Below are 14,487 nucleotides of genomic sequence, written 5' to 3'. Positions count from 1 at the left end.
AAGTCCTCTCCCTCCTCTCTTCCCAGGTGAGGCTCAGCCCCACAAGCTCCACACCATCCCCATCCCTGCCGCCCGCTGCTACACGTACAGCTGGGACCAGGATAACTTCGGTAAGTGGAGGGGGTCCCCCAGTCATCCCAGTGAGACCACAACCCTCTGTTCCCCATTCCAGAGGTGACTGAGCAGTGTCCCAGCTTGGCTGGGGCTGCCACATCCAGCTGGGTGTGTGAAAGAGCTGATAACACATTGTTGGTGCTGGAGGGAGAAATGACCCAGTGGGTGCCAGTGTCCCCTAGATGGGACAGGATGTGGGTGACAGCTCAGGTGTGATGCCTGCTGTGATCCCAAGCAGAGGGCACAGGACACTGGTGGCCCCAAATCACGTTTTTCCAGAGACAAATCATGCAGGGCTTAATCTCCTGGGCAGGGTTGTACCTTGCGTTAAGCTGGAATAAATTCATTGCACCCAAGTCCATGGGAGTATTGGTAGGACAAGATGTTGTTTGGTAGGAAGCTCCTCTGCAAGGAGGAAACCTTGCTTATGTCCTGGAAATAATTGTTGCTGGGAAAGCCCGACTGGGATACTGAGACTTTGTGGAATTGAGACTGGTCAGACATGACAGCTCTTCGCCCCCTCAGCAGGGATGGCCAAGGAGTGGGTGCCTTTGCTGTGCTCTCAGCCCAGCCACAGCAGTTTTGGAGGGGAAGCAGTGGGTTCCCCTTCTGCCAAGTTGGTCTCTCCAGCTTCCCCATTCCTGGAAGACCTTGTGTGTTCCTTTGAATGTTCAGTGGTCATTGCCTGCTGGCCCCAGCAAGCTGGAGCAGAGCTCTGGCTCAGGCTTTGCAGTGAGTCCAGCCTTGCCAGGAAGCCACAGTGGGTTCAATTTGGGGTTTCATCAGCCGAATACCTGGCTTTCCTCCTGCCCTCTGGTTAAACCTGGAGTGCATTGTGAAAGCTGTATAGGAAGGAAGCAGAAGCCCAAGTGGTGTTTGCCTTTTGAGAACCCAAACAGAGCGTGACCTTAGGGAGAGAAATACGTTTTGTTTTGCATTGCAACTGAGCACTTTAGGGAAATCTGAAAACATTCAGGAGGAGGTTTCCAGCTCCTTGTTTGAAGCCGTGCAGGATCAAAGAGAGTACTGGCCATGATGTAGCGGTGGTGTTGTCTGGGGCCATCGCATCTGGGGCCATCACAAATGCAGTGGTTCTACTGGAGCCCAGGGTGGACGTGATCTGCCTCTGGTTGCCTTTCAGATATCCTCAGTGATGTCCTCAGCAAGGAGTGCAGCGTTGTTGAGCCCATGGCCTCGGAGAACGAGGAGGAGGATGAAGAGGAGGAGGATGTGGAAACCGACGGCTGCTCCCCTGAGCGGGACTCGCTGCTTTCCCCACTCTGTGCCATTTCCAGTGACTCCGTGTACTCTGTGCTGTCAGAGGAGGGATCTAAGCCCTCACGAATGTCCCTCTTCACGTCCTCCAAGGACTCTATCTCGGAGCTGACAGTGGTCTCCAGAAAGTCCCTGAAGTCGTTCGTCTCCAGCCTGAAGGACTGCATGGACAGCGGGTACGCAGAGGACAGCGACGAGAGCTCCCTGGACATGGTGGGGAGGACGGAGAAGGCGGAGAAGACTCACCACAAATACAGGCAAACACTGACCACCAAGATCTACAGACTGTTCAAGAGCAAAAGCCAGCTGGTGCTGAGGAGGGAGCTGAAGGACTGCCCGGATACGGGCTCGCTGTCGCTGCGCCGTGCCGAGAGCCTGTGCGCGTCGCAGGCCCGGCTGCGCGTCCCGGCGCGCTCCCGGCGCGCGCACTCGCTGCCGCAGCACGTGCTGAGCCAGCGCCTGCCGGCCCCGCTGGCCCCACTGGCCCCCCGGCACCTCAGCCTGCCCCGGCGGCCCTTCCTCAGCTACGACGAGGACACCAAGGTGTCCACCCTGCGTGTCGTGGTGTTCGGCTCCGACCGCATCTCGGGGAAGGTGGCCCGAGCCTACAGCAACCTCAGGTGAGCCGGGAGGTGCGGGGTCTGACTGCGGGGACCTGGCTCTGCTGGGACATCCTGTGCTGCTCTGCTCACCCAGCCCTCTCCACCTTCTCCCAGGCTCAAGGAGAGCACCTGCCCTTCACTGACAAGGTACTTCAAGCTGCAGTTTTTCTATGTCCCGGTGAAGAGGAACTGCTTGGCTCCCTCAACCCCCCTGATGCATCATCCCTCCCCAGCCCTGGGGGACCCACAGCTCCGGGCACAGGTAGGTGTCCTGCTCACCACGGGGCTTATGGTACCAGGGCTGGCAGGGCAGGCTGAGGGGAGCCTGGGGGACCCTCGGAGTGACCCCAGGGTGTGTGGTTTCAGGATCCCACCTCGGCTGGGATGGAGAGCAGCACTAACGACATCTCCCACTACATCGGCGTGTTGGACCCGTGGTACGAGCGCAACGTTCTTGGGCTGATGAACCTGCCCATGGATGTCCTGTGTCAGGTGCGTGTGTGCCAGCTGGTAGGGCTCATCCTTCTTCCCAGAGGAACTGGGGACCTGATCAGAGAAACTTCTGCTTAGCACTGGGCCACCATGATCCTCTACAAGAGCCTGTGCTACATGGACACAGGATGGAGATGGGGCGTTCCTGGTGGTCAGAAGGAGGGTTTCTGTCCCCGGTGGGGTGGGATGGACAGTTCTGGATGTAAGTACCACATACCCTATTATGTTGCTCCCACCACAGTCTGCCAAGCCGGAGGCTGAGCCCCAGGAGGACTCCCAGGAGCAGCTGCCCATCCTGGCAGACATGATCCTCTACTATTGCCGCTTCGCTGCACGCCCCGTCCTGCTGCAGCTCTACCAGACAGAGGTAGGCAAAGGGGCTCAGCCCCATCTTCTGAGGGGAAAGGGAGGGTCTTCTGCCTGTGCCACCAGGTTGGGACCTGCCTGTAAAGCGATGTGGGTGTGTCACAGCCACCACGTGCTGCTGAGGCAGAGCTCGGTCTCAGAGTGTCCACGTTGCTTTGCTGATGCTCCTGGCTCAGGAACTGAGAGCATGCAGGTCCTGCTCAGACAATCCTGAAGTCACACAAGCAGTTTTCCATCATAATTCCTTTCCTCATGACACAAATCAATGCCTGTCAGTGCTGGCAGGTTATTCACATTGCTGGAAGTCTCTCCAGTGCTCTGTGTCCCAAACCAAGCTCCTCCATGAACCTGTCTTCTACACCCAGCTGTGTGCCTGTGGCAGATGTGGTGGGGAAGGTTGAATGTGGGGCTACAACTGTTTTGGTGCTGTGGCTCAGGACCAGATGCAGCGGGGCTGTTGTGAGCCCAGCTGCTGCTTTTCATGGAATTTGTGCTCCCAAAAAGCAATGCCCAGACTCATCATGGAGTTTCTTTCCAGTGGGCTGTGGAGTTTTCTTAAAGTGAAAGTTAGGGTTTGGGTTGTTTGACTTGCTAGTGGTCTGTTAGAGCAGCCTGAAGTACAGCTAAAGACAAGTGTCACCCAGAGCAGCTGTTGAAAGGTGCTTTTTGAGAACACGAAAGGATTTTCCCAAACTGACCTCTTTTCTGTGAAAAGGAGTTAGAGGGGTGAACACTGCCTGGCACAGGCTGGGTGGTCTCACCACCACATCTTCACTGTTCTCCCCTGGCAGCTCACCTTCATTGGAGGAGAAAAGATGACTGAAGTCTTCATCCATTCCCTCGAGCTGGGCCACTCAGCAGCCACACGGGCCATCAAGGCATCAGGTCTGTACCTGCTGCTGCACCCACCCACCCACTGTGGGGGTCTGCAAACCATGGGGCTGGGAGGTGAAGGGAAAGAGGGGCTGGAGGGAGCATGGGCTGTGGGACATGTCTGACCCAGCCTGAGCAAAGGTTCAGACAGCTCTTCGCTAATTTGGAGGAGAAATATCCCAATTCTTGCGCTCCTCTTCAGGAGCCAAGACATGGCAAAGCCTTGTTGTTTTTGCTGCTGTTAACTCTAGAATGGATTTACAACAGAACAGATTCAAGCCCATTTCCTTCCCTTCATCAGCACCTGGTCAAATGCAGCTTTACATCTTTTCTTTTTGCTGCTGTTTGTGCTTTCTCCAGAAATGGCATTTATAAAACCCATATTTCCGTTTCCTTAGCAAAGCAATGTTTATGTGTGTGCGCACTTGGAGCCTTCCTGAATGTACATTTATGTTAGGAATTCGTAAAATTAATAGTATTAGAGAGGAGGAGCAATGGCAGGAGCATCTATCTGCCTGCAGCGTGGTCTCCAGCTCGTCCCGGTACCCGAGACATCGTGCTCTGGTGCAGAGCACCCAGACCTCTCGTGGCCAACCCACAGTACTGCACATAAACACGGCTTCGTGTCCTTAACCAACTGCTTTTCTGTGATCTCGCCTTGTCTTTCTAAAGAGAGCTCATAAAACATCCCCCACGTGAAGTGTCACCACCCCACTCCCCCAAAATACAGGCTTGGGCAAGACCTCTTCCCACTAACTCGTGAAACCACCAGTCCTGACTCAGATGGTTTTCCCTTGGGTTGTGTGACGAAACACCACATCTGCAAAAAATTATCCAGAGTGGGGGGGGTAAAAAAAAACTTAGGAAGTGTTGGGCACAGTATTTCAAGGCTAATTTAATGTGGGCAGAAATATGCCTGGAAAAACAGGAGCCGGGTTAGCAATGTGGCCTTTTATTGCTTTGTGTTTTCCCTGGAGCACTGACCCCTCTGCACCAGCTTAGCCAGCACCTCTTTCAGTTCTGCAGAGCGGCTTGTGGTGCTTTGTGTTGGAATTTCTGCACGGGATTAATTGCTTTCTGGCAGCTTTGAAGCCACCTTTTCTTTTTTGTTTTTGCCTTTTTGCTCCACAGCCGTGTTCAGCAAACCATTTCCCCCCCTTTCTGTAGGTACTGATTGTGCTGCTCTATCAGTAGCCAGTGAAGGATGGGGATAAAAAGCCAGTGTGACATTTGCTCCTTGTTTTGTGCAGGTCCTGGCAGCAAAAGGCTGGGCATAGATGGAGACAGGGAAGCAATCCCACTAACACTACAGATTGCCTACAGCAAGGTGAGTGTGTGGGACTCACACTGACAAACAGGGCAGAATCCACCTCTGTGCTGGGCAGGCAAGTGTCATCTGGGGGCTGAGAGAGGCAAGGCTGACAGTCTGCTGGAGGAGCTCGAATCCAAGCCAAATTCAGGCTAATTGTCTATTTAGTGGCTAATTGGAGGTGGCTTTCCACTCCTGTTCAGCCCAGTAAAATGGAATGTGTAGCCATCTTCCACACTCTGTGCTCTCAGTGCCACTTTACACAGGTAGACTTTGCCTCCAGGGAGCAATCTTGTGCTGGGCACAGCAGTATTCCTGTTTTATTGGTTCCTCTACAGTCATTTAGTGGTTTTGCCTGGGCAATTTTTTTGTGAATCCAAGACTAAATGAATTTTTATGCCTACTCAAACTTTGTGCAGCTCCAAGTGAATCCAGACGTGAGCCAGCCCACACTGATGGTGTGGGGTGGAAGGTAGAATGACACCAGCCTGGAATGTGGCATTTGTGGTGGGGTCACAGCTCTGGGCTGGGGGCAGAGCAACTGGAAAGCTGCTGGTGGGAAAGGCCCTGGGGGTGCTGGTGACAGTGGCTGGACGTGAGCCCAGGTGAGCCCAGGGGGGCAAGAGGCCAATGGCCCCTGGGCTGTGCCAGCCCTGGTGTGTCACAGCCCCAGGGCAGGGACTGTCCCTGTGCTGGCACTGCTGGGGCACCTCCAGTGCTGGGGCAGCTCTGGGCCCCTCAGACAAGAGAGACATTGAGGGGCTGGAGCGTGTGCAGGGAAGGGAACGGAGCTGGGAAGGGGCTGGAGCAGCAGGAGCAGCTGAGGGAGCTGGGGGGGCTCAGCCTGGAGCAAAGGAGGCTCAGGGGGGACCTCCCCAACTCCCTGACAGGAGGGGGGAGCTGGGGGGGATTGGGCTCTGCTCCCAGGGAACAAGGGACAGGACAAAAGGAAATGCACCACGGGAGGTTCAGGTTGGATCTTAGGATATATTTCTCCACCAAAAAGGGTTATCAAGCCCTGGCACAGGCTGCTTAAGGCAGTGTTTGACTCACCATCCCTGGGGGTACTTCAGAAACATGTAGATGTGGTGCTTAAGGACATGGTTTAGTGGTGGGCTTGGCAGTGTCAGATTTAGGGTTGGACTCGGTGATCTTAAAGGCCTTTTACAAGCTAAATGATTCTGTGATTCTCTCTCCTGGGTTCTGCTTGGTCCCTGCAGACAGCTGTCAGTGGAAGAAGTCACTGGAATGATGTTGAGAAGGTCTGCACGTCTGTCAACCTTAGCAAAGCCTGCAAGAAGTATGAAGAACTTGGTGAGTAGAGGTGGCTGTGCCTAGGTAACAGTGGGAGGGACTGGTGGAGTGAGAGGACAGTGTGGATCTTCTGGCTGGGGCAAATGAGGGCTGTGTGAACGCAGGAGATACATGGGAGGTGCCTGGTGTTCCCTAGTCCTTGGCTGTCCTTAGCAGCACATCAGGGACAAAGGGAATTTCATGTCCCACTGTCCTAAAGCTTCCAGCTGGAAAATGGAATATCCATTAGGGATGGGGCTGGGATGGTCCAAAGAGCAGGATGATCGTTGGAGGGAAGTGCTTTCCAGAGCAACACTTGTTTAGTAGGGAGGTACCACTGTTGTTAGATGAAGCAGGACCAGGGCAAGGTGCTTGTCCTGCATCCACAGCAGCCATGTCTCACAGCCAGCTTTCAGCAGCTCTTGCTAAGCTGGTGCTTCAGCCTGGTCCCCTTCCTGCAGCTCAGAGAGAGCTACCTGCCATGTGGGTTGTCTCCATAAGTCTTTTTTTCTAATCAGGTTTCCAATTAATAAAGCTTTGAGCCCTTTAAAAGCACCAAGACTTTTAGTCCGTGTGTGTATTCAGAAGCAATAGAATCACAGAATGTGTGCTGAGAGCATTGTCCAAATGCTGCTTGAACTCAGACAGGCTTGGTGCTGTGATTCCAGTGCTCAACCACCCTATGGGTGAAAAACCTTTTCCTGAGATCCAACCTACAGCTCCCCTGACTCAGCTCCAGCCATTTCCTCAAGTACCCTCACTGGTCACGAGAGGGAAGCGATCTGTTTGTTCTTGCTTAAGAACTGCTGGTTTGGCATTCACACATCCAATTCTGAATAAACTGAGGGATTTTTAGTTCCTTTTTCCTCGTGTGCTTTGTTCCTGGCAGATGTGGGGTTTGTGAACAGAATAGTCAGGGCAAATGGCTGATCTGCCAAATAGGCAGATAGATAGACAGACATCCCCTACATGCTCCATGGAGCTCCACCTAAACCTCCATCCCTCCTCTCTCTCCTCTTGCTGCCCCATCCATGGAGCCATGCAGACAACTCTGGGAGAAAAAACAGGAGGAATTATTTTCTCACCTCCTCTATACTTCGAGTTGGTTGGTTGTGCTCTAGTTCAGGAGCTTCAGCTGTGCTGCCAGTGCTGTGGCTTTGTATCAGGAGGTGTCCTCAGCTCCACTCTGAGGAGAAGCTTCATGGATCTCCCTCCTTCCAAGAGAAATCTGGTCCCCTGGATGATCTCCATTGGTTTTCACATTCAGCAGTTTGACCACAGGATGTCACTGTGATGCCAGGCATGAAGAAGTATCTCCAAGTGGACATGCTGGGAGAGTTAAAATTTCCTCATGATGATGGGGCAATGTTTTTTCTCCTGTTTGAGTCCTAAGACAGTTAAATGTCCTCTTCCCTCTGTGTCCCTGTTGCTTGTTTTCCATGTGGATTAACCTGAGGGAAGGAAAGCTGGAACTGTACTGCATTTCCTCCAGCAATGGGGTCCTGCTGGAGCCACTGGCCCTGGGGTGCTTTGAGGGGTGGAAAGACCACTTGGGTTCTCACCAGTGGTCCAGAAACCCCAGTTGATTGCAGTTTTGTTTTGTTACAGCCTCAAAGACAGAGTGTCTGAACTTAACCATGACAGAGGTGGTCAAAAGGCAAAACTCCAAATCCAAAAAAAGTTTCAATCAGGTAACTCTAATCATGGTGCTTTTACACTTGGTAAGGTGAGGTTGGCCTGACCCAGCTGGAGAGAGCAGCTCCTTGGGGATCTGTTTGCTGGTGGCCCCCAGACCTGCCTTAGGGGTGCCCAGCTCCCCTTCCCCGCACAGGGCAGTGCACTGAGCCCCCCAGCTCCCTCACCCCAGCTCTCATTCTCTCAGCAGATCAGCGTGTCCCAGATAAAAGTAGACAAGGTCCAGATTATTGGTGTCCAGTCCTCCTTCGCCGTGTGCCTGGACCAGGATGAGCAGAAGATCCTGCAGAGTGTAACCAGGTAGGAACTGAAATGGGGCCAACTGCACTCCTGGGATGGTGCATCCTGTGTCCAGGGCTTGCCTGTGGAGTGGGGGGGGATGAGGTCCTGAGCACCGTGGTGGGTCTGTGCCAGCTGCCCAAGCTGGGTGATACAGCCCCAAGCTCTGCAGGGCAGCTGAGCTCAGCTGGGATGGGTGGTCCTGCTCATGTCTCAGCAGGAATTTACCTTCATGAAGGCCCCAGTCAACTCTTCAAACCTGAAGACATGTTTTTCAGCAATAAACCAGAGGCTATGTGAGATAATGAGGTGTTTGAAGAGCACTGGGTACATGAGCAGAGCCTTCAACTTCTAAACCTCATTTGGGTCCTTCCCTGCCTTTGGCATCCCCACTGCAGAAGGAATCCATGATGTTCTTGGGACAGTCTGGGGTAGAGCAGGAATTCTTCACTGGACTATTCATCTCTGTTGTCTCCTCAGGGCACCAGAGTGGCTCCCCAGGTGGTGAAATTTGAAATCTCAGTGTAGATACTTCCATGAGCACAAGAGATCAAACCAGTTGATGTACAGACATTGTAATTTCTCCCTCAGACTGAGCAGAACTCTGCAAGGTTATACTGCCTCTAACAGAAAAATATCGGGGATCTTATGTCTTAAATAACCCCAAAGAGAAGTGTTTCTCCTAAAGTTGTTTATCATGAAACTCAGGGGATAGTGGAGTTCAGTGCATGAAATGGTAAAGGAGCTCCTTCCATCTCCCCAAAACTGGGGGGGTGCAAAAGTTGTTGTTTTTCCAATGAGTTTCAGCAAATACTCTTTATGGATGGTTCTGCTCTTGGTCCCAGTCTGAGCCAGCTGAAAGACCTGAACTCCCAGCACTCATACTCCAGTCCTGTTAAAGGCTGCACTGATTCCTGTTTGGTTTTAGATATTCCTGCTGCACCTGAGGAATACCAGGATATACATAGAATATCCTAAATTATCAGAATATACTGTACTATAATATTAGAGTATACTTAGATCTTGGTTTCTCTTTGTTCCCCTGCAGGTGTGAGATCTCTGTGTGCTACAAACCCAGGGACAGTGATCCCTTTGCACTGAGAGGGTGCTCTCTGCCTGCCCAGGACCCCTCTGAGTTCCACTCTCTCCTGTGTTTACCCATTGCCACCTTCAGTGGAGCACTGCCTTGAAGACCCCTGTGTCCTTCCAGACCAGGCTCCCATCCCACACCAATCCAGGCTCAGGAAAAGGAAGCTGACTGCCCTTCTTTGGACACCCAGCCGTGCTCGTCCAAGATGTCCTGTAGCTGAAGTGTTATTGTGATGGCTGAGCTGCTCCTGGTCTGGGCTTGGCCCATCCTTGGGAAATGGGAACGTTGGTGGTGTGCTCTGGTATCTCTCAGGGTTCCTCAGCAATGGGAGGAGAGTGCTTTCCTTGAGATCTCCACCTGGTTCAGCCAACTGGCAACACCTGGGTGAAGAGGGCAAGGCAAGGACGGGGGGATTTTCCTGCCAGCAAAAGGTGCTTGATAGTGACTGCAAGGCCAGTGGGATCTGGGGTGGGGACAGTGAGCTCATGGGGGGATATTCTGGCCGATGAATGTCCTTGGCTGAGTGGTGGTAGGTGTCCTGCAATGTGTGTGCAGTTACAGATCACCCACCGGTGCCATTTCACCTGTAACAGGCCAAGGATGCTCAGGACAGTTCTCTGGGGATGGGCTTTCTCAAGGTTTCCTTTAAATTCTGAAGGTTGGGTGTCTTGCAGACAAGCAGAGCAACCCAGCTGCAGCCCAGCAGGCCCCCAGCAAGGGCTGTAAACTGCTGTGTGTTCCAGTGAACTGAGTGCCATAGGCCATTCCAGGGCATGGACAGCATGCCATGTATCCCTGTATTTAATGGACATCCAGGACCTGCAGGAGAGGAGTTTCCAATTTCTGCAGAATTTCAGCATTCACCTGTGAATATTCCCTGTTCAGCCCCTGGTCTTGCTTCCTGCTCCCAGCACTGTTTGCTGGAGACACCCCAGAGGCTGAATCCTCAATAGCTGCTTGAAATACATCAGGAACCATGCTGAACTCAGGGAGGGAGGGAAGCACTAGGGAAACCATTAGAATTGCCTTAAGCTCACCTGGAGAGGCACCTTTGATAGAGAAAGACCCAGCACCAGAACCACTAATGACACTTGCAAGGGACAATAGGATTTGAGATCCCTCTCCCTGGCAAAAGGCATTCTTCCCTCTTCCTTCTCTCTGCAGGGCTGTAGGTACAGAAAGGTGCAATATTTGGGGGTATTTAGAGGTATTCTGACCCAATGAGCAAAAAAATAAGACTGGAAAAGCCTTTCCAGGTTTCAGAGCCCTTGAGCTGTTTCTTGGTAGTTTTTGGGTGTTGTATTAGAGATAAAGAGGCAGCTCCCTGCTTCAGGATCTTGATACCAAGGACATGTGCTCCCTGGAAATGTCTGAAAGGGGCCCCCAATACTGCTGGGGGGCTGCAGGGTTCAGCCAGAGTGTGATGGGTCAGGTGTGTGTGGATTCCCCCATATCTCCTGGATGTGTTTGGGGAATCCCTCCTGTGCCATCAACTCTGGTCCTGGCCTGCTGGCTGCTGGTCCTGCTTTCTGCTCCCACTGTGTGGCTGGGGACAGCTTGGTGACACTTTGGGGGGGAGTTTCACACCCTTGGGAACACCCCAGGGGTGACATCGTGGTCCTTGCTGGCTCTGGTGTCCTCAGCAGTTGTGTGTAACTTCTGCCAGTGGCCAGAGATGAGCAAATACGAGACATGAACACGCTCCTGAGGCCTCTGTGCTCCATCCTTCCACTTGAATCAACCATCCCAAGGATGGTGTTGCCTTGGGGACTCCAAGAAAAGACTCTCATGTGGGGTGAAGGATCCATTGAACATGAACACTGAACAGCTCTGGCTCCACCAGGATGCAGAGCCAGCTTGGACTCCCAGCAAGGACCCACTTTCCCCAGCCATGCACCGACTCCAGGAGCACCATCTCTTCCTGCATGGAGCAGTGTCCATCCCTCACTCTCAGCACAGGCTTGGCAGGTCATGCTGGGCTGTCTCCTCCCTCACAGGCTACCTGCAGGGTGAGGCAGGACCACTGAGGTCACTGCTGTGCACTTCTCTGCATCACTATTTTAAATCCAACAGGCTCAAGGGATCAGAAGCAGATTTTAATGGCTCTTTCCATGCACTTGGAATAAGTTTTCTTCACTGACTTTTCATTTCCCAGGCAGGTTTGTGTGTGTTTTTTCCAATGGGGCTGAAATTTGACAGCTGGTTATTGTTGTTCAATACTTTAAAATAGCACCTTATCCTGTCAAAACATTGCTGTTTGTGATCTTGATATCCATGCCTAAATATATCCCTGCCACTGGTATGGTATAAACCACTCTGGTTTCAGCTGGCCCTCCAGGAATACTGGAGAAGAGAATTTCCAACCTATAGAGGAAAAACAAGCACAAACTCTAAGGACTCGTAATCCTGGCCAAGGTTTTGACCTCTGATGCTTTCTGGAAACAAAAGAATTGCAGGGTTCTTTCAGGTCATCTTTGTACATATGTGCAGCCTCACCAAATCTGTGTAAAGTCTGTGCTGATCTGTAAAATACTGGTCGAAGAACTTTTAAAGGAATTGTAAAGTATTAAATGTTGATTTATTTCGAGTACAAGTTTGGGTCAAGTAATTCCTGAGCAGAGGGGAGGCAGGGGAGGAATCTCCACGAGGAGGACATTCAGGTCTCTCACAGAGGAGCTGCTCTGGGAGCAGGAAAAAGCTTATAAAGGCCATTATAGTCATGAGCTCGGTCCCAGAGGACACGACACGGAGACCTCCGGAGGTTAATTGAGCTGCTTCTGTTCTGTGAGTGAAAAAGCAGGTTTGGTGTTGTAAATCCCAAATTGGCTTCGTGCTGGATTAAGGAGAAAAGAAACGAGCAGAGCTTGTGTGTGCAAGGTGAGATCTGTGTGTGCCCTTCCCTTCTTGGAGGCTCCCTGATCTTTGCTGTGTTGATTTGCTCCTGGGGCCAGGGACAAGGTCCAGCCTGGGGGGACAGCAGAGCTCTGGGATGAAGGGTCCCTGCTCAGGGTCAGCAGGTGGATATTACAAAATGACAGAATATGCTGATACTGAGGGATTTCTGAATTAGAAAAATCCCTTCTGCTTCTTTGGGGATGCAGATTGGCAGCTGGAGCTGTTGCTGCTGAAAGTGCTCTGAAATATGAAATGACACTTGGAAACATTGAACTCTCTCCACTGTCACCTGTGGATGTTCAAGGAAAGAGACTCAGTTGGTAGGTGTAAGGGCCAGTGTGCCATGATCAAACAAACGACACGGGAAAAGTCATTTGAGCTCAGACAAGCCACCAACCAGATGAGAATAACTTCTGTTAATCAGCACTTTGTCATGTGTTAGCTGTCTTTTTTCATGCTGATTAAACAATAACAAAAAGTGTATTTTAACTAAAAAGGTCTTTTGAAAAGGCAGATAAGGAATATTTTCTAAGCTGGAATGATAATCTGCTTTTGTTTGTTCTCAAAAACACTCCTAAACCACAAATTCCCCCCCTCTCTGTTCTTTTCTTTTATAGAGGTAAGTGGAAAGACGAACAGGTATGATTAAAACCAAAGCAGTAAGAAAGTACTTTGTTCTAAAAATGTGCATGTCAAGAAGTTTGGGATCAGGGTTCAAGTCTGATCCCTGAAGTCCTGCACAGCTGAGGTGAAGTGGCAGTTTCAGGTGCCCTGCTCTCTCAGGGCTGGTCATCCACAGCCACCTCAGCTGGACTTGGCAGAGCTGGAACGTTCTAGTGCATAAGGTGAAGAACATCATGAGCCAGTGCTCATCCAGAGAAGGGGTTCTTAAGTGGCCACTTAAGTGGTTAATTAGAAATACAGAATTAATTAGCATCAAAGGACAGGAATGAGTTGGCATGGCCATGGGCTCCTGCAGCTCAGCACTGCATGTGTTGAACTGGTTGGTTGTTGGAACTGTGGGGCAAACCTTGCTCTTGTCCTTCTGTTTCCTGGCAGACACACGTGTAGTCCCATGGGTGTCATTTCTAGGTGTCCCACAGCAAGAGACCAGCAGATGGGGGGATGACACCAGGTGTGGAAGCCCACAAAGACCTGGGGTTTTGGGGACCTGAATTAGGCTGAATTAAGACCTGAATTATTTCCAGGAGATCTCTTACAGGAGGCATATCAAAGGTGCTCATCTGCTCTCTCAGCTGTAGCAAGAAGTAGCAGAGAGCAGAGTCAGCTTCCCAGCAGTGCTCAGTCCCTGTGTTCCATTACAGGACTGGGATTAGCATGCCTGGGATGTCTCCTGGGTCCCAGACCCATAGCATCATCCCTTCCTTTCTGTCTCTGTGCTGCCTGTCTGCTCCCATCCCTGCAGCTCAAATTTCCTTCAGCCAAGGCAGGGGCACCTGGGGCCAGCTCAGGTTCTGCTGGCAGTGAGCCCCGAGCTGGGCTCCTTGCCTGAGTCAGTGATGGGCTAACCCAGCTACAGTGCCCAAATTCTCCCCTGTGCCAGGGACAGGATCTGCCTGACCCAGAGGGGTTTGTCCAGAGACACACCAATAATCCAGCACTTCCAAAAGAAAAGGGAGAAGCAAAAGAAATCCAGAGAATGTCTTCTCCTGCCAAATTCCCTGCCCTTGTTCCCTCTTGTGGCTGCAGGTTTCTGGGCTGGTAGATCCAGCTGCTTCCCATGTGCACGTTTTAGCTGCTTTTACAGGCAGTTGTAAAGTAAAAGTTGGAAACTTCTGTGAATTTTACTGATTTCTGAAGGGTTCTGTCCAGCACCTGTGACTGAAAAGGGCATCCCTGGTTGTTTCAGGACTGACCTTTGCTCAGGACTAACGGGAGTGAAGCTGGACAAGTGGAACTTTCCTGGGCTCCAGGCAGCTGTTCACCTCTCCTGGCAGTGCCTCTGCTCCACTGCCCTTGTCTTACCGGCGCTAATCAATGATCAATTAAAAGTTAATAAGGCTCCCTGTGCCTGCATGAGGAACAGAGTTTTCCTGGCAGGGAAAAGTCACTGGAGAGCAGTAATGGTGTGCTAGTGGTGCAAAGTTGCCTAATTACCAGTCTGTTCCGATGCCTGTCTGGCTGTGAGTCTGTGCAGACAGATGACTGCATGAGGAATGGGGGGCTTTTCTGTCCCAGTCCCC

General features: G+C 51.8%; 1 protein-coding gene across 1 annotated transcript in view; it reads left to right on the top strand.

Moving 5' to 3' along the window:
* PIK3R5 (phosphoinositide-3-kinase regulatory subunit 5) overlaps positions 1-11,978 on the top strand; it is a 29,657-nt gene extending 17,679 nt beyond the window's left edge. The window contains exons 9-19 of the mRNA XM_027664133.1: positions 27-110; positions 1,256-2,009; positions 2,106-2,253; positions 2,358-2,483; positions 2,725-2,850; positions 3,641-3,734; positions 4,973-5,049; positions 6,252-6,345; positions 7,933-8,015; positions 8,210-8,319; positions 9,347-11,978. Of these exons, the coding sequence (XP_027519934.1) occupies positions 27-110; positions 1,256-2,009; positions 2,106-2,253; positions 2,358-2,483; positions 2,725-2,850; positions 3,641-3,734; positions 4,973-5,049; positions 6,252-6,345; positions 7,933-8,015; positions 8,210-8,319; positions 9,347-9,488 (1,838 nt within the window). The 3' untranslated portion in view covers positions 9,489-11,978. The remainder of the gene's footprint in view (positions 1-26; positions 111-1,255; positions 2,010-2,105; positions 2,254-2,357; positions 2,484-2,724; positions 2,851-3,640; positions 3,735-4,972; positions 5,050-6,251; positions 6,346-7,932; positions 8,016-8,209; positions 8,320-9,346) is intronic.
* The last annotated feature ends 2,509 nt before the right edge of the window (positions 11,979-14,487 follow it).

Source organism: Corapipo altera, unplaced genomic scaffold, assembly GCF_003945725.1.
Source record: "Corapipo altera isolate COAL_440 unplaced genomic scaffold, ASM394572v1 122, whole genome shotgun sequence".
NCBI classification, from domain to species: domain Eukaryota; kingdom Metazoa; phylum Chordata; class Aves; order Passeriformes; family Pipridae; genus Corapipo; species Corapipo altera.
The sequence above is the reverse complement of the archived record's forward strand: the minus strand, read 5'-3'. Positions and strand labels throughout refer to the sequence as shown.